Raw genomic sequence first — 22,427 nt, 5'->3', positions numbered from 1 at the left:
TGCATGTACCTTAAGAATTATACGTGTGCTTTAGATGAGTCCAGGTACAATATCTGCTCTTTGATCTTGAATGAATTTTGAAGCGATTACATGAGAGATTGGATTGTCTAGACAAGATTTGCTGATTGTGCCAGGCAGTGGCTTAAAAAAAACCCAAGAGACTTTTAACTTCATCTTGATGAAGTTTGCAAATTGACTGTATCTTCATGCAAGTAACATTATTGTGTGGAATAAAGAAAAATTGTTTGTTACATGTGTATGATAGATTGGTGCCTGCTAGGTATTCCCTGTTATGTGCACCAGATCAAAAGGATGCTGTTGATGGAAGGCAATAATTTTCCAGTCTACAGAAAGGGAACAGTGGTAGGAGTAACAGTATTTCTCAAAGATCTAACGTGGCACTGATTTTTCAGAGGAATATATAATAAGCAGTATATTCTGTCTAAATGAGTTGGTTTTTCTTAAAAGAGGAACACATGACAAAAAAAAACCAGAGAAAGATGCTGAGCTGTGCTGAGTTACTTGAGTCGTACTGAGTTATTTGAGCCATGGAGCCAACTCCTACTGTGAGCCTGCTGCTCCTTGTAATTGGACTGAATACTTAATATTGTCCATAGGCACAGTGATCCCCTCTACGAGGATGGTTTGTTAAAAAAGGCAAATTCTTCTCCAGATACCCATTAATACCATGTGTGTTCATAGCCCCTCTGGGGGCCTTAGAGGTCTCTTGTGCTTCTTTCAACTCAATTCCCTTCTGTCTGGGTTCATTCTGCTGGGAAACACACACTGCTGCATCTTGTCGATTGCTCCTATGACTCTTTGTTTTGGTAGGAAGAGAGCAATAAAATAAATGGACAAATCAGAGATTAGCATAAATAGCTTATTTTTGCCCATGACTGATAAGGTTTCTGCCCATGGCAGCACTGTCTCTGCCACCCAAAACATTCAGAAGTGCCAATGTCTGATCCAGTGGAGAGGAAGCAACCTGAGTATGCTGGGAATGGGACACAATAGTGAGGCCCAGTGGAGTTGCACACTGTTTCCTGTCCTGCTTTTAGAGAGCAGGGAGAAAAGATCGCTGGAGTTTATTGTCTTATTTTTGGAGTGTTGCACTTCTCTCCATTCACCCAATCCTGATCTTGCAGACTGCTTTGGTCCTACTACAGTACTGCTTGCTGGCCTTATTAATAAGGGAGCAGCTGGTAAAAGGATTCTTTGAAATGCCTCCTCTCTCTCCCACAGGTGTATGCTGAAAGAGGATTGTTTTAACCCTTTGTTTTTTAACAACTAGGCTAACAACTTACCTCATGGCAGTCGTTATTCCCTGCAGCACCTGCAGGACTTCCTCAGGTACCTGACAAAGAGAAGCACTGGGATAACCCTTATAGGAAACAACAGCTTTGTAGCAGTGGGCCTGTTTGAGCATTGTTTAGGTTGAAAAAGTGACAGTATTCCCTTCCCCTTTTGTGGTGCTTTTCATGAGCTTTTACTCCAGAAAGTAATTTGACTGCATATGACCTGTTTTTCCTTGTCTGGAAACTAAAATCATCTTTGTGATCCAGACATTGTGTAATTTCACCTCCATAGCCAGTCCTCTGATGTGTTTGAAAGCTTTCTCTTTGCCCCAGAAGTACAATGTCTGTCCAAAATAAACAGATGCATGTACAAATTTATCCACAACAAGCAGGCATAACCATAAGCATTTCCACATTCACATTTGAATCACTCTTGGATATCAGGATGTCAAATATTTCTATTAATTGGCAAATCTGTATATTTTTATTTTTTCAAACTTTCCAGCAGTCATGCTTTGGCCCCAGAATAGCTCTGTGTGAGACTCAGTCTTATTCAAGTTGAGCACAAGAGCTGGTATCAGATGAGCTTAGCTTTTAGGAAGACATAGTCTGCCTGATTGCTCAGTAAGTTTTTACACCTGAAAGGTCATTTATACCATGGCATTATTGGTTAATCTTTTAGAGAGAAAACAGTGAAATCTAGAAATCAGATGTGTGAGCGTACTTGTGTCGGTGCATGACTAGAAAAGGGGTTTGAAATAAATTTCTAGTCTTTAAAAGCCTCTTAAATTAAAATTATGCTCATTTTAACAGCATTCTGTTTATATATCTGCATGGTAGACCTAGAGTCCAGGGGTTTTTATTCCCTGTAGCAGAAGCCTGAGACAAAGCTGAGCAGAACTCTGCACATCTGGGAATTTCTTTGGCAATTAAAACAGTAGTGTCTATAGCCTTGTACTATTGCTTCTCTGCATGGTTCCTCACTAATGGGCTTCAGAAGTTGCTCTGGGAGTCTTGAACTGTAGTGTTGACTGGGAGGCTGAACTGGTTGAGGTGAGCTGGTTGAGCTGTACTTTATAAGCAAGAGACAGACACGGCTAGTGTTTAAGGAGAGGGAACTGGGAGTTAGAAGGTATTTGTGCTACTTCCAGCTAACCAATGAATTTCTTCGTGTCTGCAAAGAAACCATGCATCTGCTCTGACTGTTGCCTTATCTGTAAAATAGAGGAGTGCCTTCCTGTTTTCAGGTGGAGCCTGGACCTGCTCCACCTCAACTCAGATGGAGAATGCTTCGTAGTGCCAAACCTAGAACATCGCAGTGTATTCATAACCTCTTCATTCAGCACCAGTTCTTCATATACAATCTATTCTGGGTTCAAAAGTGTGGTTTTCCCTTACTTTTACATAAAGCTCTCAGCAAACAGAACTGACCCCCTGGTGTCCCTCCCCTTTTTTGTGTATTCCAGCTCCACCTATTCACCCAACTACAATGCAGTGAAGAGGGAGTCAGAGCAAGCTCTGGGAGACCCTGCTTCCTTGGAGAATGAAAGGCAGATTTATAAGAGTGTACTGGAAGGTGGAGATATCCCATTCCAGGGACTGAGTGGTCTCAAGCGACCTTCAAGCTCTGCTTCCACAAAAGGTAGGTGGTCAGGGCACTAACATCTTCTGCATTCTGCACAGTGTCAAAAGCCAGGTGATACGGGGCAAACTGCTGCAAGGTTTAGAGTCCTATTCAAGCCAGTTGAGATTTTTGCTGTCCTTCCTCCTTGCCATCCTCTGTGTTCCCACCCTTTTTTCTCTCAGACCACGCTGGCCAATATTTTTCATGATGCCTTTAACCGATCCAGGTTCCTCTTCCCAAGAGAGACCAGCTCCCTGCATCCAGCACCTCAGCCACACCCCAAACCCTCATGTTCTTCCTCGAGGTAGCTTAGGCTGGCCTTGTAATCCATTTGCTCCCACTGCCTTGCCATGCTAGAGCCCTTCCTTGCCTTTTCTGTTCTTCCCGCTGCAGTATCTCAGCAGGCCACACCAGTCTGCTGGCCTGGCTACCCTGGTGTAGCTGGTGCCATGTGCTCCACAGCCTCCTGCCTGCCAGGGATGTACAGAGAATGCATGGGTCACTGAACCAGCAATTGCTGGCTGAACCAGCCAGCTCTGGGACTGTGAAGCCAGAAGAGATCTATCTCCTCCCCTTTCCTCCCCCCATCACAGACTCTCTAGAAGAGTAAGACAAGGAAGAGCCTGACTCCCATCAGGGAGTTGTACTGGGGAATGTGTCTCTGAGCCAACTTCAACCTAAAAATGGCTTGAGATGGGGAGAGGACTGGAGAAGGAATGTGTTGGGTTTCTGAACTGCTCTCCCTAAAAATAGTACATCACACCAAAAAGGTCTCTCTGTCTCCATCTTCCAGCTGTTTTTCAGCATTTTGTCAGGCCTGTAGGGCAGGAAGTCAAACTGGATCTGAACAAAAAAAATCTGTTCAGTTATTTTTCCCCAAACTGCAATTGAACCTGAATCATTATTTTGACATTTGAATTCGAACTCAAATTGGAAACAGACCTAAAAGCTGCAGTCTAAGCTGAAACCAGACTGCATCCTTCTTAAAAAAAAAAAAAATGTCCTGATCTGACTCCTTGAATTTTAAAGCAAACATGGTCAGCCACATTGTCTGAAGGACACTCAGCTTATTCCTAGTATGGGGAATCTCTAAGCAGGCATCTCTTGGGCAAGGTCAGCTGATGTGGTGTGCTTGTGCTGGCACAGTCAGCCACTGATTGTTTTCTCCCTCCCAAGGAATAAACTGTTTGGCAAGCACTGTGGTGAGACCATAGTAGGTGTGATTATAGGCTTGGTATAAAGCCATTTTTGTGATGTTAGTGCCTCTGCATTCTTGCTGACACCCTGATCCTGCCCAGAGTTCAGTTCCCTTTTCCATGGTGCCAGAGCTTCCTTGGAAGCTTAGCACTTTTTAGGAGGGTACCTTCAAAGTGCTCCAGATCTGCTTCTGGCCAAGCCTCTCATTTTAGAGACATTAGCAGCACTTCACCCACTCCTGTAAGCGCAGCTTGTTTTGCAGTTTCTTCCTGCTTTTCTTTGTTTTGGAATTTTGTTTCTTTAAAGTGCATTTTATGACATCCAAGCATGTTCTTTCTCCTTTCTCAATAGCTTTCTAGCACTTAAGCTAACAGGTTGTATTTATTTTATTCTGCATGCTTACCAGTGGATCGTAAAGGTGGGAATGCTCATATGACTGCACCCTCTTCAGTTAATAGCCGAACCTTTAACGCTAGTCATACCGGTATGTTAGGTCACGCATGTAAACATAAGAAGCCCTTATCAGCTGCAAAAGCCTGCATTACTGAAATCCTCCCTTCTAAATTCAAACCCAAACTAGCAGCTCCAGCTGCTCTTGTGCAGGACAAGACGGGTATCTTGCTGTCTCACGAGAAAGCTCAAAGCTGCGAAAACCTTCGTAGCTCCGTTGCCTTGTTTGATAATAAAAAGGCTTTCATGGTAGATATAGGGGAAAGCATAGAAAACATCTTTATGAAGTCAAAGCAAGAGTATGCCATCAAATCTGGCAGTACCATGAGCCTGCAGGAGTATGGCACCAACTCTAGGAAAGGCTGCCTGTTCCCTGCCTCCAGAAAAAGTGGGATGGAGTTTACAACGCTCTATAAAGACATGCACCAGATCAACCGTTCCAGGATCCATTTGGACACAGTCTCCTCCTGCAGCGTGAAGGATATTGCATCTCAGTTTGAGAATGAAGCAAAGGACAAGATGGAGCACAGCCTTAGTAGAGAGGATTCAGAGCAGATCCCCAAAGACACTGTTTCCTCCCGTATCAGTGCCTTCGAGCAGCTGATCCAGAGATCCCGATCAATGCCCTCACTTGACTTTTCTGCTGGACAAAACAAATCCACCACTTCTCTTCAGTCTAAAATTTGTCTGAGTGCTGCATATTCTGCAGAGATTCTTCTGGATTTGTCAAAAGCACACCAAGAAGAGAAGGATGCTGCCTGCTTGGCCGACAAATCCTCCCGCTCCTGCAGCAATGTGGAGGACACGGCTTCGGATGTCAGTGACGCCATCCCTATGGACACACTTTCAGCTTGCACAGATGAGATAGATCTTCTCTCAAATGCCTCCAATGACAGTGGCAGCAGCAGCAGCAACCTCAATGGGCCTCAGAAACATAAAATCAACAGATGCAAAGGCCCATGCCCAGCTTCCTACACCAGGTTCACTACCATCCGAAGGCATGAACAGCAGCAAGCCTCCAGGAACCCTGATTCCAAAGGGGAAGTCTATGGGGACAGGCACATGCTCCCCAGAAATGTCTACCTAATGAGCCCGCTCCCATTTCGATTGAAAAAGCCCTTCCAACACAAATCCTGCAGAACTCCACCCCCAGACTGCCTGGCAAGCCTGGCAGTGCCCAGCCCTGAGAACCCAGATGACCCCATACAGCTGCAGGGGAATGTAGGAAACAAGACTCACCACTCCCAGCACCAACTGTTCTCCAGAAGCAGGCCTCTTGCCCCCAGGCGCCTGTCTTCCTTTGACATTGTGGAAAGGCTTGGCTACTTCCCCACCATGGGACCTAGCCGAGATAGCTTCATGGGCCGGGCTGACACTCCTGACTCCTTAAACAATGGGAACCCTGTTCCATATGCTCTCAGCCTGGACACAAACAACAACCCGCAAAGTGAACTTGGGACGTACCTAGGAGGTGGTTTTTGTGTTCTTTACCAGTTTCTCTTCATCTGTCTTCTTGCTTCCTTTCTCCTCCCCTTTTCTTCCACAACCCTTGCATTTTTACTCCTCACCTTTGCATCCCCTGACTCTTTTTTTTTTTCCCCCTAGTGTGTCTAACGTCCTTTGCGTGTCTTGCTCAGCATTTTTGTTCAGGACTTGTTAACAGCTGCACTTCTGAGAAACGATTTCCGCTGCCTTTCTAATCACATCAGGTTCAGTTTATCTCTCAAGCAGCTCTGGGGATGCAAGAATCTCAACATGAGATGTTTCTTATCCTGTATCATTTACACACATGGGAATTATAAAGCAAACCCAGATGATTTGCTTAAAGGAGTAGTTTCTCAAGGTCTAGTTGTGTGTGCGTGTGTGTGTGTATTAAACTTTTCTCAACAGTAAAATGCCAAATCATTCTTTGATGGCAGTGAATCTTTTCTTTACAAAGTCCTTCTATGTCTTTACACTTTCCTGTACCGTTATTTTCTCCCTATTTTTGGATCTTTGTTCACATGTACAGCCCAAAAGGGAAAAAAATGAAAATGGATAAATTATCAACATCTGATTGGCAATTTGGTCAATGGCAATTGAGAATCCTTACTGTTATAATGGAAACAAATTGTTTAAAAATATCTATTTTTTTCCTTTCTGGTTATGCTAGATAAATCCATCCGTATTTTAACTTCCTTATGTTGTTTTGAAGTAGATTCAGAATCACCAAGGCATTTTGCACCAGTTGATTACATGGAAACTCCAGAAGAAATTATCCGCAGGCGGCATGATGACAAAGAGGTAATGCTCTCCTTTATGGCCTCATAACAGTTGTAGGAGCCTCAAATAGAAGAAACATAGCATTGAGCCTTATGGAAGGACAGCTTGTACGTCCATGACACTGTACTGGAAAATAGAGCACCAAGCAGGAACTAGAATGTTTTAATTTCAATACTATCTCTGCCACTGATTTGATGTATAATGTGTATAGTTCAGTTTAGCTTTTGTTTCAAATTAACCTGATAGTTCTTATCAGTTGCACAAAATTATATATAGGGGCCTTAAATAATAAAGGTTGGAGATGTATGTGAGATGTGGTCCAACACCCCAGTACTCTCAGATAAAGATGGTTATTAATCTGTTGTTGTTCTTCATGCAAGCCACTTGAGTCGGTATTGATCAAACTGGTGAAAAACAGTATTTTTCCTGTGGGGGTCCTCAGGTTTTGAATAGCAAATGTGAGATATTTTAAGCTATCAGAAAGTGGGAAGTTTTTCTCCAGTGCAAAATGGAATTCTTTATGGTGTCTGAAGTTGTACCAGTCCTTTTTGAACTGTCTGAGCAACACTGGGACAAGGCAAAATAATGGAAAAGCCACATAGACTTTTCAGCACCGACTGTACTCAAGCTGAGTTAAAGAAGTTATAAAGTGATTGCTTTCCAGGAAGGTGGAATTAATTTCCCCTGCCTGGGGGAGGGGGGAATAAAAATTTTTATTTTTCATGTTAATTTTCTGAGTTCAGATAATGTTTATCTATGCTTTGAAATACGGTAAAACCCGCTCTTAATTCCTATGTGAAAAATGTATTTTTGCTGTCTTCTCCTGTGAAATAGTTAGTAGTCCTCCGACTTCCAAAATCCAGCATGAGAACTCGTATAAGACCAGAACTCTGCGTTCAGTAAGGCCTGCTGGCTTTAAATGAGTTAGTACAGAGCTGAACTCTTTAGCCTACAGTCAGCCCCAAAAGGTGGGAGAATCCCTCTGCCCAGGTACTCAAGAATGCACGTTTCCATTAGTGTGCTGGAGACTGAAGAAGTCCCAAATAATTCTTTGGGGTTTATTTACCTTATTTTACCAAGTGTGTTACACGAGCCAAAAGGAAGTGTGGGAGAACTTGAATGTGGTTACACACTCTCCCAAGCTCCTTGCAAGGCTCAGGGGAGTTCAGTGCCTCATAACTTACCAGTGGGGCTGATTCAGGTCTCTTGAAAGTCAATGAGAGAAACTCCTTGTTGGTTGAAGGGGGTTTGGATCAGCTCTCTGCATTATCAGCAATCTTCTTAGAAGCTCTCAGGAGCTGCCCAAAACTTAGAAAAACTCATTGACTTTCATCAACTTTGGATCAGATCCTCTGTATGAGATGGATTTCAGTTATGCCATAATGATGATGTACCTTCTGTGCTTGCAAAATGAAAGGGTATTGTTAGTAGATAGTAGATAGTTAGTAGAATCAATATTTGATATTGAACTGTAAAACCCCAGATATTTGCAGGGACCTCAGGAATTTTAGTCACATTTATGGCAGCTTTTGAATGCCTTTAACTAGATGATTTACTGCCCATTTTATGCAATTTTATGGCAGAAACTTTTAGAGGACCAGAGACGGCTTAAACGTGAGCAAGAAGAAGCTGATATTGCAGCTAGAAGGCACACAGGGGTTATTCCAACGCACCATCAGTTTATCACTAATGAGCGATTTGGGGACCTCCTAAATGTAGACGATACAGCAAAGAGGAAATCTGGGTCAGAGGTCTGTTTTAGTTACCTCAGTCTGCTGCTTGACCCAAAGCAATAATTGCCTCTCACAATGTTGTGCTTTAGGCCGACATTAGCTCTTCAGAGAATGTCGTTTGTTGTTTTTTTTCCACCTTCCCCTTTCCCATTCTGGCTTCATTTAGATCTGCTTTGACTCTTGTGCCTGGTAAATTAATTGATAGCTCTATACCAAGCTGCATATATTAAAGCATGCCTGCTGAGAATTGCTGGTGCACACCTGTGATGCATGCCTTTAAATATCAGCTACTTAGTGAATCAAAGGCATTCTACATCTTTTGCATCATATTGCTACATTGTCTTCTTGTCTGTGCCTTATGCTTAGAAACTTCATGTCTTGTTGATCCTGGCCATGTGACATAGGAGGTGGTTTTTTTTAGAAATACATAGTTTTTTCTCTTGAAATATGCTTAATGTGCTTTAGAAACAATCGGAAAAAGTCTCAGCATATTTCACTGCGTATGACCTGGTTGGACTTTCTGAAAGAGACAAAGGAAGAGGTAGATGGCTTTTCCAAGAGCCCAAGGCACTTCTCCCGGAGACTGGATGCTAGTCCAGGTGTCATGGCCAAATGCCTTTTCTGCCTCACATGGACTGCTGCTGGACTCCTGGCATCAGCTCTGTTTCCCCAGAGGTGCCGCATTGCGGTGGTGGGTGGGGTGGTCACCATATGGCTGGAGTACACCTGTCTGCCCTTTATCTGATTTCAGATGCTCTGGAGCCTCAAGAATGCGACTGCTACTTATTTTATGCTCTGTTACCAAAATGACTTTAAAATTGTCTGAATATTTTGTGGCCATTAGAAGATTAGCCAAGTAAATCAAGCCTTAAAGCCTGCGCCTGCTGTCAACATCATTTTTGTCTTTGTAGCCACTGAAGACTTTTTTTAGACATATGCTTAATTTATTTATATTTTCTCCTCACCTTTGTCTCTTTCCTACCAATTGACATGGAGTACATGGGTCATATTGCAGTATTCAACAGGGTCAGGTAATAATCAATAAGAGCCACATCAAATAATATCCTACTGTTTTTTCCCAGCTAGTAAATTTTCCTTTTCCATTTAAATGTCAAGAGAAATTTGGTCCTGGAGCCCCAGTAAATTTAGTTACTGGAGCAGCTTTCATTTTTCAGGATTAGTCACATTTAAAAGTTACTGCTGCTAAATCCATTTCCTGTAGAGCTCTTAATTACTGCTATACCAGAAGTTGGCACTTTGTGTCCTGGTGGGAGATGCCCATCCAGCATACTTGGACCGTAATACCAGTTGCACGCAAGCTTGTAGCAGAATACCTGCATCCAAGTTTTTCCCCATGCTAATGTTAGCTATAGAAGAGTTTGGGTGCTTTTCCTCAGAAGAGGGTTGAAAACCTAGTTATTATTTTAACGTGTTGATTTTTTTTTTTTGATCTCTAGATGAGACCTGCTAGAGCCAAGTTTGACTTTAAAGCACAAACGCTAAAGTGAGTACAGCTTGCTATGACTGCCTTGAGTGTTATTCCTCTGCTTTTTCCTCTAGGATGCAGTATTTATGAAGTGTCATGCAACTGGATTCATGTTTTTGAAGTGTCTTCCCAGCAGCATAAAGCAAAGGTGTCCGTAATAAGGCAGGGAAAAGTAATATGAATGTTGCAGATTGTAGCTTCTGAAGGACCTTAAGGAAAATGTCTTATTTCTCAGTGCATTTCTGTCCCACATGTTTTTTAGGGCAAACCCACATTCTTTACTGGAACAAGTGAGTGCTCCTCTGAGGGTGGGTGGAGCCACAGGAGAGCAGCATTCACTTCACTGTGCCAAGCATAGCCCAAAGGCAGAAGGGACTAAAAAAGATGCCTAGCTTCAAGTGTGTAGGTGGGCCCTTGACTCAGGATTTCCCTGATTCAGGACCTGTAAGTCTGCAGAGTGGTCACTGCTCTCCTGGCATCTGTGGGTACATAGCGGGTGTTTGTGGTGTCATTGTTGTACCTCCAAGCCCTGTTATGGTCCTTTGGGTGAATTACACAGCACTACTTGTTCTTTTTGGGAAACACTGCTTTGAAGAGAAAGCCTGGAAGGCCTTTCCTTCTGCATAGGGCTGGAGAAACTCTCATTTTAATATTGCTAGGAGGGAAGAAAGAAGAACAGAATTCAGTGAAGGACCTGTTGTTTTTCTTCTCAGATGCTAATGTCCTGGGAATATTTTTGTTATATGTTCTATAGGTGATGATTTGTAATGATTTACATAACATCTCCCCAACACTTCTAGTAAAACTGAGGCAGATGTAAGGTGTAACTGTTGTGTCCCTTGAGCAGAACATACCAGGGTGCCAAACAAAAGTAAAGGAGAGCTTGTGAAAAACGTCTTAGGAAAGGCTGTGTTGTTTGTTTTCTTCTGGGGATCCAAGTAGTAGGTTTATGAGTGTAGTACAGGCTGCCCATAGTAGATGTTCTTCAAGCTGCAGACATTCCTAAATTTAGCACTGAAGACTGTAGATTAAAATTCCAGTTGTTAGCCCAGTTGAGATCAGTGGTTGCGCAACCACAGGCTGGCCAGAAATGTAATCATTGCAGGATCAGCATTGGCATGTGAGGAGGTTAATCTAATCAACAAACTAGCTCACATTAAAATCATGTGTCACTGTGGAAGGCACTTGTGACATGACTGTTTTAAAACAGTAATTGAGGGCTGTTCATCGTATCCAGCATGGAAAGCAGCCAGTGTCATCTTTGGCTTAAGCTTGACCTCATTGCTGCTGTAGAGTGTGTGGTTAATAGGGCCCTCATAGGCCAGCTTTTTTTGATAGGATGCTCAAAGAGCAAGAGAGTCCCTGCACATCACAATGCAAACAGAGTAATTCTCAACATTTAGCTTTCACTTGGGGTGGAGCACACTGTGTATCAACAGGCTGATGCAGACCTTAGTACCTAGGGATTGCTGGACAGAAAAGGAACACGTCTGTTCTCCTCCAGTGAAGTTCTGATGGAGTGTTTGTGTTGTTAACAGGGAACTTCCTCTGCAAAAAGGAGATATTGTTTACATTTACAAGCAGATTGACCAGAACTGGTTCGAAGGTGAACACCATGGCAGAGTTGGCATCTTCCCACGATCATACATAGAGGTAGCTGCTTTCCTTGCAGGTGTTCTCTTTGTCCACTCCCTTTCTGCCACTGACCAGTTTATGGGCTTTTCGTATGAGACTTACCTGATTCTGTTTGTTCTTTCTAGCTCCTTCCACCAGCTGAGAAAGCTCAGCCCAAAAAGCCATTACCATTGCAAGTATTGGAATACGGAGATGCTATTGCTAAATTCAACTTCAATGGGGATACCCAAGTGGAAATGTCCTTCAGAAAGGTAGGACTTTTGTTGTACTGATGAATTGAATTCAGACATGATTATGTTTTTAATACTAGTAACTTGCAATGTCCAAATGAAAGTTCCAATAAGATGAACTCTGTATTCAGGAAGGATTCCTTCTCATCATCCATGTTTTTACTCTACAGTCATTATTTAGTGCATTGTAGGTATTGTTGCAAGTAGACTGAATCAAGACGAGCCAATTGCTTCCTTGGGGCTAACTGAGAAGATACTTTGAGCACAAGTGCTGAGAGCCTGGCTCTGCAAGGCAAGTTAGATACTTGGTGACATGCCTCTCCAGTCTGATAGTATTCAGTGGAGATGCACACAGTCCACGATAATGGTGATTTAGAAAAGAAGGAAACTGGATTCACCTTCCTTCATACTACAAACCGAGCAAGTGAAGTTCTGTGGTATTGAAGTGACTGGCTAGACCTGACTGCAGAGTGAAGGGATGGGAAGGGATTGTGTAATGGCTGTTCAGAACAAAGTCAACCGTATTTAGATTAAGTAGCAGTATTTCTACATCTCAACCAACCTTCTGTTTTGATGCTCAGATTAGTTCTTGTCTGTCTGCTCTTTTAATTATACATGAAGCTGGGACTTGCAGTTCATATTAAGAATCTGGAAGTCACTTCATTTGTCAGCAAAACAGTAGAGAGCATAGAGAGACCTAGGTTAAACTGCAGACCTGTGCATACTTTCTGTACACCTTATACCCCTGAGAGGCTTGTGGTCAGCCTAAAACTGCTGGTTTCCATTTTTTAACTGGCTTTAGCAAGTAGGGTCTTGAAAATGTGAGCATAACTTAGTCTGCAGACAGCCCAAGTCAACACCAGAAGATCTGCATTTTTTCCTTCTCTCAGCTGAAAAATATCATTCCCACCCAGAGTTTAAGGTTAGGATCACATAACTGGAAATAGGGCAAGCTGACTATTATTAGGTCAGCTGCAGCAAGATTAAAAATGTCATCTGCTTTGGAATGATGAAATCTGTTAAAATCAGAACTACATTGCTATTCCTTCTCATAGGGTGAAAGGATCACATTGATTCGACGAGTGGATGAGAACTGGTATGAAGGAAGAATCTCTGGCACCAGTCGCCAAGGCATCTTCCCTGTCACTTATGTGGAAGTGCTCAAAAGGCCAGTGGTCAAGAATGCTGTTGACTATCCTGACCCGCCAATGTCCCTCTCCCCCAGCCGCAGCATCACAGCTTCACCACAGGTATTTGGACTAAGTGCAGCCAGTTTCAGCACCTTGCAGAACAGAGGGATTTTGCCATTGCTGTGCAAGAAGCAATAGCTGAAAAAAAGCTGTAGCTAAGACTAGTATTTTGTGCCATAAAAGCCATGTGGTCCCTCCAGTATGCTGCAACTGCAGGAAAAGGTCATGTTTCATTACCAGAAGGGTTAATGAGTGGATCATTTGGGGACTTGGAGACCCAGCTTTTTACCTCTGATCTGTAGCTTCAATCCAGTCCAGGTTGAAAGTGCTGCAGTTCACAGCCATGGGATTAAATTTCACTGCCAGAGATGGAACGAATTGGTGATCCAGCCTCTCCTAAGTGTGCGTTTACACTTTACAGACCTTCACCGTGATAAGTGAATTTCACATTATGACTATTAAAAGGGTGTCACAGACTGCTATGGTCATTATGTTGATCCCAGACAGCTTGAATTAAGCTGTATACTTGCCCCTATCTGTTCCAGCTTGTGACCAAGATTTTGAGAGACAGGGTCAGGAGAGGAGCCTGTATTGTTTGAAATGGGTGCTAAATGAACTCAGGTTTTGAGAGCAGGTCAGTCTGGCATTTGCCATGAATATTAGATTCACTATAAATCATACTGTAATTCAAAGCAGAAGTCAAAATGGCAGCAGGTATGGGGATCCCAGAATGTTTACTGTGGAAAATTTATCAGGGAGGCACTGAGTCTCTAAATCCCTTTGTTTTGCTCCCATCCTGCAAATACTTAAGTTAGAAGGTCAGTATGCATACCTGGGTCATGGCCATGAGGTTCTGGTGCATCCCCCTCTCACCTGTGGGACTAAAGCAAGGTCATTCTGTAAGGACTGTAAGGAACATAAGTGAAGAACTGGGACTGGGAGGAAAGGATATACAATACAAGATGGATGGGGAAAAAAATGCCATGACTCATGCCTGTTGTCTGTCTGGATCTTCCTGAAAAGGAGTGGCTTTAGTCTTAGCCACTGTATAAAGAGGAAAAACTTGTTGCTTGTTTGGAATTGCCTGTGAAAGTGGACCTCGGCTGAGCTTTTCTGTTTGAGCTTGGTAGCCTCTCCATAGCTGTGGCCTCTCTGCCACAAGCTCTCTGCAAGCTTCTGATGGAAGGGATCATATCCACCTTTTTTTGGTTTCCTTTGCTATTCTTTTGATTCCTCCCCTAGTAAATCAATTCTCTCCCTGCTTTTTTACCTGACTTGGCAGAGGACTGAGAACTACTCTGACCAGTGCTAATGTAGCTGTTCTCACTGATGTCACCGGTCGTAAGAGCTAAGGGCAAGACTTGTATATGTTCTGCCCTTATAAACATAGGATGTATTTTAATCATCTAAAGAGCAAATAGCCACAGGTGGCTTTTGTGATCCCTTTCTCCTGCACAGCTTCCGCAATACAAGTTTCTTGAGGAGAAGGCATTGCTCATACTAGGGTTGGATGAAGTCAAAATTCACTGCAGCAGTGAATTCTGGCTGGGTCTGCAGTGTGAGTTATGGGCCCCCAGCTATTGCTGCCAGGCCAGACAAATGCTGCGTTCTGCCGTCATGGATGGTGGCTTCAGCTGCTCCCTGAGGAACTTAGGGCATATGGTATGAAGTCAGAGGTCTTCCACAAGATGTTTTGTGTCTGGGATCCCTGCAAAGTCTGGAGAGGGGTATTAGCAGCATAGATACAGACTGAACCCTGTGGTTGGGGTAGCTGTGAACAGCATGTTCTCCAACAGGATGCACCATAGAAAACTTACGCACGTGGTCATAGATCTGCTTCTCTCTACACTCGCTCTCTCTCCTTTTACTTGTGCTCAGTTTTTGTATTTCCTTTATTATTTTTTTGTTCATTTCTTTCTTTTTCTCTCCTGCTTTTGTCTCTTTCAAGTCTCCCAGCTCTGAGCTGCTCCATACACCAACTCCTCCGCCTTTGCCTTTCGCGCGCCGTGCCCTATCTCCAGAGGTGCAGGCGGTCACCTCTGAGTGGATTGCTCTGACCGTGGGAGTGTCTCCCAGCACCACTCCTGCCATAACTCCTCCACTGCCTCCTCCGCCTGAAGCTTCCCTCTCTCACACTGACTATCTCTCGCCTTCTGCTGCAGCCAGCCCTTCCCCCACAGTCAGCCTCCACCATTCTCATCTCTCTGGCTCCTCGACTCCCAGGTCCATTAAATCCCCATTGCCCTCTTACTCATCTAGACCTCAGTCCTCTGCCCACAGTTTCTCTCAGGCCACTCCACAAAGCGAAGAAAAGTTTGTTGACTCCCCTCCTCCCAGCGTGACCTACTCTAGCTCCTCTCGCTGGGCAGCGGAGAGCCCCGAAAGCATCCTGGCAGAGCAGCGGGACACCACTGGCAGCCAAGCCTGGTTCCAAAAGACTAGAGAGGGCAGCAGCAACCCCGAGCAGAGCGCTCATGCTGTTCCCAAGATCTCTGTTGAGCGCTGCCTGAAACCATCCCAACTAGACATGCGTGCGAGCCCAGAAAAGAGACCTGTGGGTTCCTCTGAGGACAACCAGTTGTGTCAGGAGCTAATGGCTATTGTTCAGGGAGGTAAAACAGAGAAAAAAGATGTGAGGAAAGGTGATCTGGGAAAGTTTCAAAGCGGGGAAAAGAAGGTACTTCTCCTGCATGTGTGTGTGCTGCTCTGGACTGCTGATTTTTATTTAACTGACGTGTTGAGGTTTGTGCTGCTCTGCTGGCCAGGCAGAGCCAGTGGCTGCCACATGTCATTTTGATGATCCTAAGGCTGTCTTCCAGGGGTCACCAGTGGCATTCACTTGATAGCAGATCAAAAAGTTTTACAAGAGGGCTCAAGAGCAGTGTAGTGCAAATTACTTTAGAATGGATAATAACACAGGACTGACACAATCAGTCACATCTAATGAAGTGATTGTCCCAGACAGTGGCTGTTACCAAATGTGTCAGATCAAAGTATGACACAGGCCTCGTGCCCGCATACCTCACTGTGTAGAACACAGACAATTCCTTGCTATTCAGAGATTTTCCAGTGTGCAGTGGATCATCTTTGGTTATAGAATTTATTTGTTCCTTCTAAATCCAAGGGCTGAAAAGCCTTGTAAACATCAGCCTGGCTCCTAGAATCACAAAAGCTGTCCCCTTTTGGTCCTGCAGCCTATGATTTAGTGAACCTTAGTCTGGGGTGTGCCTGACTAAGGGAGTCTTGATTGTTATCTCTGCATTGAGTGGAATTTATTACCTTTGCATTTCTAAAATAATGTGAAAGGCTGTAGCCACAATTCCCACAAATGGGAATTAGACCTAGTGATACTTTTGCCCAAGAGTTTTTAGTTATATAGCTGTATGTTACAATGAGAGGATACATGTGAAACTCTCCATAGCTTCTACAACCTATCTTTTGCCCTCAGTCTTGGTATAGGAGATATCCTCTCCTTGCAGCTCTCGGTTGACTTGGGGTCCATTGTGGGCTACAGCCAGCCCAAGTACATTATAGCACCCCCATGAGTGGAACTTTGGAGAGCTCAAAGTCATAGAATTATAAATACTGTCTTGGATGGACTGCGAAAGCCTCCATGACATACCCCATCTAGACAACACTAAATAATGAGAAACTAGGGTTTCCAAGATGACATGTTTCACACTGGGAAATCTTATGACAAATAATTTGATTTCTGCTTGAATCATAACCAGAAGTGTACTGAGAGCTGTGTAAAGACTGTACTGTTTACCATCTAGATATGTTTTAGTAGCATTTTTTCCAGACATAACCTGCATGTTTAAAACAGAATGAGGTGGTCAGCTCAGACAAACCAACTGGAAGCTGCACTTGCCCTTGCATGGAGTAACTGTTGCTGTGTGTGCTTCAAATTTACTGGGTAGTAGATGCTCTTATCACTAGCAGTGATTGTGATAAGAGAGTGTGTGCCAAGCTGACCAAATTTTCTTTTCTTCAAAAGACTGCAGACTCAAAAGTATTCTCTTCATCTGCTTCTCTTACTTCCTCTACCCTCTCTTCCTCTACTGTCACAACACAGCCACCTCCCAGACTTACACGCAGAGTCAATAAGCCACAGGTAATCATCTTTGCTGATTACTGTTCCATTAATTAGAGTTGTTTCCGTGCCATGCCATTGTTTTGTCATATGCTTATTTAGCTGTTCGTGAGATAATTTTCCTCTAATTTAGAATTTTTCTTTAAAAAAAAAAATAAAATTACTTCCAGACTGTGCAGAAGAGCAGATCTTCTGCAACATCTTCAGCTGGTGCAAATCCACATAGCTCAAGTCCAGGTTTCTGTCCATTTGTACCAGCTGAGGATCTGCTTTTCTGTTCCTCCAAAAGATTAACTCGGGGCTTACTTAGTTCTGACCTTGAGTTCCTCCATCTTGGTTGCTTTATAAAGCAGTGCTGGTGGCCTCCTTAGCAGGAAAGACATAGCATGAGATACTTTGTTTCAAGTATTGTTTAACCACCTGAGATCAGGATTCAGGATTTGAGCATCTCAGAGCTGGGGATAAGGCATACACAACTTGGTATCCACAATGTTAGGGGTCTGTTCTGGTCTTCCCAGGTAGGATTCAGAGGTTCTGAGCTCTATTGCTGAGAGCTACAAATGTTTTTAAAGAGGGATGCAGTAGGGTCTGTGCAGCATATGTCAGCCTCAGCACTGTGTGGCTGGAGTGTCCAGGGTCTGGGAATGAGTGGTGCTCCCAGCTGCTGGTGCCTCATCAGTCTTTCCAGGCAGCTTCCACAAGATGGCAATATTTGAAACAGAAAGCTCACAATTAGCAAAAACTGGACTGTTTGTAGTGATGGGTATTGGGGAAGCAATCTTTGGCTTGATCAGTGAACCAATCAGGCTGCTTGGTAGGATGAGTGTGGGAAGCAGTTGCCAATGTTCCTTATTTTCTCGATCAGTTTATGAGAGATACAGCTTTAACCCTAACATTTTCCTGTTACCTTTACTGATTTTCCTCCAATTGTGAGCTTGCGCAACTTTTTACTGAACAACCACCTCCTGCTTCCCTTTCAGTTTCAATATCTGCATCCAATAGGATATCTGTTCTGCTTCATGTTAAAAATCCACATAAGTTTCCTATGTTGGCCTTTCTCCTGACCCCTGATCTGCTTGGTCCTGCGGGTGCTTACACTGGATGTATGTGATCCGAAAGAGCTGCATTTAGAGAAAGATGTTTCTCCCAAGGGATGGCTAGCACACAGTTCTATTTTGGGTGTTGCACCTGGTTGTAATAGGACCCTGTGGCCTTTTTCTGGAGTCAATGTCAAGTCAATATTTATGTTTTATATGCCTTGACAATCAGAGCATTGTCAGTGTCAAGTTAAAACTGTGTGTGACATTACCCAGTAGCTTTGACCTCCTTTCCAGCTCTGGATCTACAGTTGTTTAGGGAGCAGGAGTGGTATTTATATGTGCAAATGACTTCTTATTATCTGTGTGACCCATACAGAGGCTGATGACTTCAGCAGAACTTCAGGTAGTACCCTGGAGGCTTTTCAAAAATCTGTACCTCTTGATTGATTGTAATTGAATGAGAAAAGCACTTAGCAGACATGGAAATGAGCCATTACATTTGAGTTTTGTTTCCATTACTGTCCATCCCTGGTACTTTACGATTTTGAATTTTAGTTTTCTCTCTCATAATAGAGAGCCTCTCCAGTTATAAAATTCTGACTGAGGATTATTTGCAAGTTTAAGACCCCTTTTGGTACAGGACTGGTGTTAGGACTGTGTTCTTGCCTGTTCTGTTAATTGAAAATATAAATTGCAATGGCTCTTTGAGCTACTCTGAAGTTTCCTTTTGTTTGCTTTTAGTTGAAACTAAAAAGAAAAAGGAACCACCCCACAGCATGTGAAAGATATTCCAAGTATAACTTACTTGGAATTTATTTCAATATTCTAGAAAAACATGATATTAAGGAATAATGTAATCTGTCAGATCAGTTTATTTCAGGGGACCCACAAGAATTTTCTAATTTAATTCCTGTTTTACTTTGAGGTCTTATTAGCACACTGTGACAGTCAGCAGTGGTGCTAACACAGTGTGATCAGTGCAACAGCTTCAGCCCTGGGGCTGGACTGTGGCTGTGGGGTGGGGAAGGCAAGAGTGACTGGCCAAAGGTCCCTGTATCACCTGGCAGCATGAGGGTTGTTAGTGGGGACCTCTCTGCTCCTTTGCACTTGTACAGAACCACTCAGGCAGAGTAATTTCACCTGGTTTTGGCCAGTAGAGAGGAGAGCATATGAGGCATATGTTCAGACCCCCATGTTCCCCAGTACAGACCAACTACCCTTCCTTAGCATGTTCATTACTTTGCACCATATCCAAGGTAAACTTTTATTCCCCCTCCAGTGGTTTTCTGTTGCTCCACAGATTCAGCACAGCAGTGTTTCTGCTGAGTGCTTACTGTCCAAGGCAGAGCTGCCCAGCCTGCAGCAGGCGTTGGTACCTGCTTTCATGGGAAATGCATTTTTCTGCTGTAGACACAGCCTTCAGCTTCTGATCCAGGGGCTGGGGAGTCTTTCCACTGACTGTGGCAGCCTTCAGGTCAGGCTGCTCCACTCTGCAGCCTTTTCAGTGTCCTTTGTGAGAACTCTTCAGCCAGCTTTCCATTTGCTTTCACCAAAGCTGGGGCTTGGTGTGTGCAGAGGTTTTTCTTTTTTCTTTTGCCTGGGCTGGAGAGGCCTCCTTGCTCATGGTTCTCCATTCATGTGTGGGAGCATCACTGCTGATGTTTGCCCTTCTCTGAGGGGATAACAATTTTTCTGTCTGTCTTGTCTATCTGTCAGTCTGTTCTGTTTCACTTTTTCTTTGGTCATGTAGTCCTTTAACTTCCACCTGAAATGGATGAAAGAAGACATGTAAATGAGACCTGCAACGGATGCTACTTGATGCTACTTGACCTGTCTAGGAGCAGGGAGAGCACTGTTGAGTAGCTCCAGCATCTTTCTTCCTAATATTTAAAACCCGCCTTAGAGCTTTTCTAGGCTCTTAATGTAGAACCTTTTTCTGGTAGTTTTACAAACTTGTGGTGCTCTTTAGACCCATCCTCAAACACTATATGAGTTGGAAACAGTGGCCAGCTGTGTTTTAGGACTGACTGTACTGCACCTTTGTATACATAGTCTGTAGACATGGAGACAGAGAGCCTTAAGCACTCAGTTAAGTTTATTCACTTAGTCTTTACAAAGAGTAAGTGTGGCTGAGGGAGTAGGAGTTGAGGTGTCCTCGTGGGTTGTGAGTACTTGGTCACTTTTAGGGCCCTCTGTTTAGCTCCAGCAGTAGCAGGGCTGGTTCACTCTTTTTGGGGAACCTCTGTGTTTTATACTGTGGAGCTGTGCCCCACACTTGCTGATTCCTCAGCCACCTGTGGCACAAGGAGCCACCAATGTAGGTAGTATATAGGCTTTCTGAAACTGTGTTTGAAGAGCATTTGGACCTATAACACTTTTTTTTCTCCCTTTAATCTATTATCTCCCTGTAAGAATAGTGTAGGGTTTGTTTCGTTGATTAAAAAAAAAACAACAAAAGCCATCTAGATCATGCTATCAAGGTCACTTGTTTAAAGCAGTGGGGTGGTACATTTACAGCCTAAAATTATAGTGTTTGATCTGGTGGTTTTTCATCCTGTTTGGCTAATACTGCATAGTTGCTGACTGTAAGGTGTTTCATCACCTCACTGCAGAGCTCTGCTGGAGCCCTGGGAGTTAGTGCTTTGGTAGGAGCTGCCTGGATCTCTGGAGCAGAGACCAGAGGGATCCACTTAGTCATGTGTCTTGTCAGGAACTGGAAGCTGCTAGGAGGGCAGGGAACTGCTTGGCCTTTGCTCCTGCCCAGCTACCTCATAGAAGTCCCTATGAGGATCCTGCCAGGAAAGGGAAAGTGGCCAGAGTTCTGTTGCTGGTAGGCTGCACCTCCTGGTAATGCACATAGAAGCTTGCACCATGGAGCATTCAGAGGTAGTGTCAATTTTTTAGCTTTCAAATAACTAATTTAATTCATAGTTATTAATGCTTACAGGAGGAAAAGCGGGTCAGGAAGGTCTCAAGTAATCAATGGGAAATGGACCATGTGGTCTTAGGAGCTCATGGAGCAATTCCAGCAGTCAATTTATTAGTATGGAGCCAAGAGGCACTTTCTTGAATAAAAGAAAAAAAAAATCATTCTTACAGCTGCCTCAGCCTGGAAATTGATTTCCCCAGCTACTTAACCACCTGAGTTAGCTCTGATCTCATCATATTTGATGCACTATATCTGGTTAGTCTGCTCAGTATTAACTTTAAATTTCTAATTTTTCCATTTGCCTTTCAGGGCTGATGATAGGCAGGCAGAAAGGACTTCTAGAAATCCTGTGACAATTTCGGGCTCCAGTAAATGCTTTGATGCAAATTGCACTGCAGTTAGTCCATTCAAGTTACATGTAATTTTCTTTCTATAGAAATATACATGGTAACAAAGCAATGCTTCTTAGGGCAGTGATCCCAGATTCCAGCCCCAGACAGTAGAGCTGACAACAAAGAAGTTGCTGTGGGACTGCATTGGCCTAGAATGGGTCACAGTCGTTGAGAAAAGAGACAGTTTGCTTTATTTAATACAACAATGGATAGAGCTCCAGGGGTCCAAGATGTGGTTCAGAGGAGCTTTGAGAACAGGACTTAGACAGGGATGAGCTCATCACCCTGCACTTCTCCAAACTCTTTGAGCATGCTTGTGCTGAAGGTATCACAGACCTCTATCTTCTGCTTCTGCTCTGTCTCGGTATGCCATGAGAAAGCAAGCCCTTACTGAAGGGCACTGTTGAAGTGAATAAAGAGGTGGACAGAAAGCATAACAATTTAGGCCTTTGACATTTAGTTTGAAAATTGTGTTGAATGATCACAGAGGATGGCCATGCTCTGTATCTTGTCCAATCCACTTTACCAAGTAGCACTGCAGGCAGTACACTAGTTCAGACATCCCATTTGCTCACAGCATGCCCCTTGCTTTCAGTGGGTGTATGAATATGCAAAAAGCGTGCAAAACCAGGCTATGGATACCTGTGTGACTTTTTCAGTGATGTTCCCCTTCCTCATAAAACCTCCAGCCTCAAACACCCTGATTTTCCTGGCTGTGCCCGGGGACACACACAAGTCTCTGTGAAGAGTTGTGACTGGGGAGAGAGGCAGGGCAGAGTCCAGCAGTTTCACTGGTGGTGGTGTTTGGAGATGGGTTTTCCAATCAGGTCCTCCTCTGCCTGTTGTGGGAATTAACAGAACATTTCAGATC

General features: G+C 43.6%; 1 protein-coding gene across 12 annotated transcripts in view; it reads left to right on the top strand.

Annotated features, from left to right (window-relative positions):
• Positions 1–22,427, top strand: part of SORBS1 (sorbin and SH3 domain containing 1) — a 77,883-nt gene that overhangs the window by 49,663 nt on the left and 5,793 nt on the right. For 6 of the 12 annotated variants that reach the window (XM_039391454.1, XM_039391452.1, XM_039391453.1 and 3 more), the window contains 10 exons: positions 2,762–2,937; positions 4,523–6,037; positions 6,764–6,849; positions 8,412–8,579; positions 10,019–10,065; positions 11,586–11,700; positions 11,808–11,933; positions 12,968–13,162; positions 15,051–15,779; positions 17,100–17,216. In XM_039391454.1, the coding sequence (XP_039247388.1) occupies positions 2,762–2,937; positions 4,523–6,037; positions 6,764–6,849; positions 8,412–8,579; positions 10,019–10,065; positions 11,586–11,700; positions 11,808–11,933; positions 12,968–13,162; positions 15,051–15,779; positions 17,100–17,216 (3,274 nt within the window). The remainder of the gene's footprint in view (positions 1–2,761; positions 2,938–4,522; positions 6,038–6,763; positions 6,850–8,411; positions 8,580–10,018; positions 10,066–11,585; positions 11,701–11,807; positions 11,934–12,967; positions 13,163–15,050; positions 15,780–17,099; positions 17,217–22,427) is intronic. The other 6 variants (XM_039391459.1, XM_027719595.2, XM_039391458.1 and 3 more) reach the window with 3 other exon arrangements.

Source organism: Pipra filicauda, unplaced genomic scaffold (genome assembly GCF_003945595.2).
Source record: "Pipra filicauda isolate LSUMZ 115617 unplaced genomic scaffold, ASM394559v2 scaffold96_size2947999_pilon, whole genome shotgun sequence".
In the NCBI taxonomy this organism is placed as follows: Eukaryota; Metazoa; Chordata; class Aves; order Passeriformes; family Pipridae; genus Pipra; species Pipra filicauda.
This window is presented reverse-complemented; position numbering and strand designations above follow the sequence as displayed.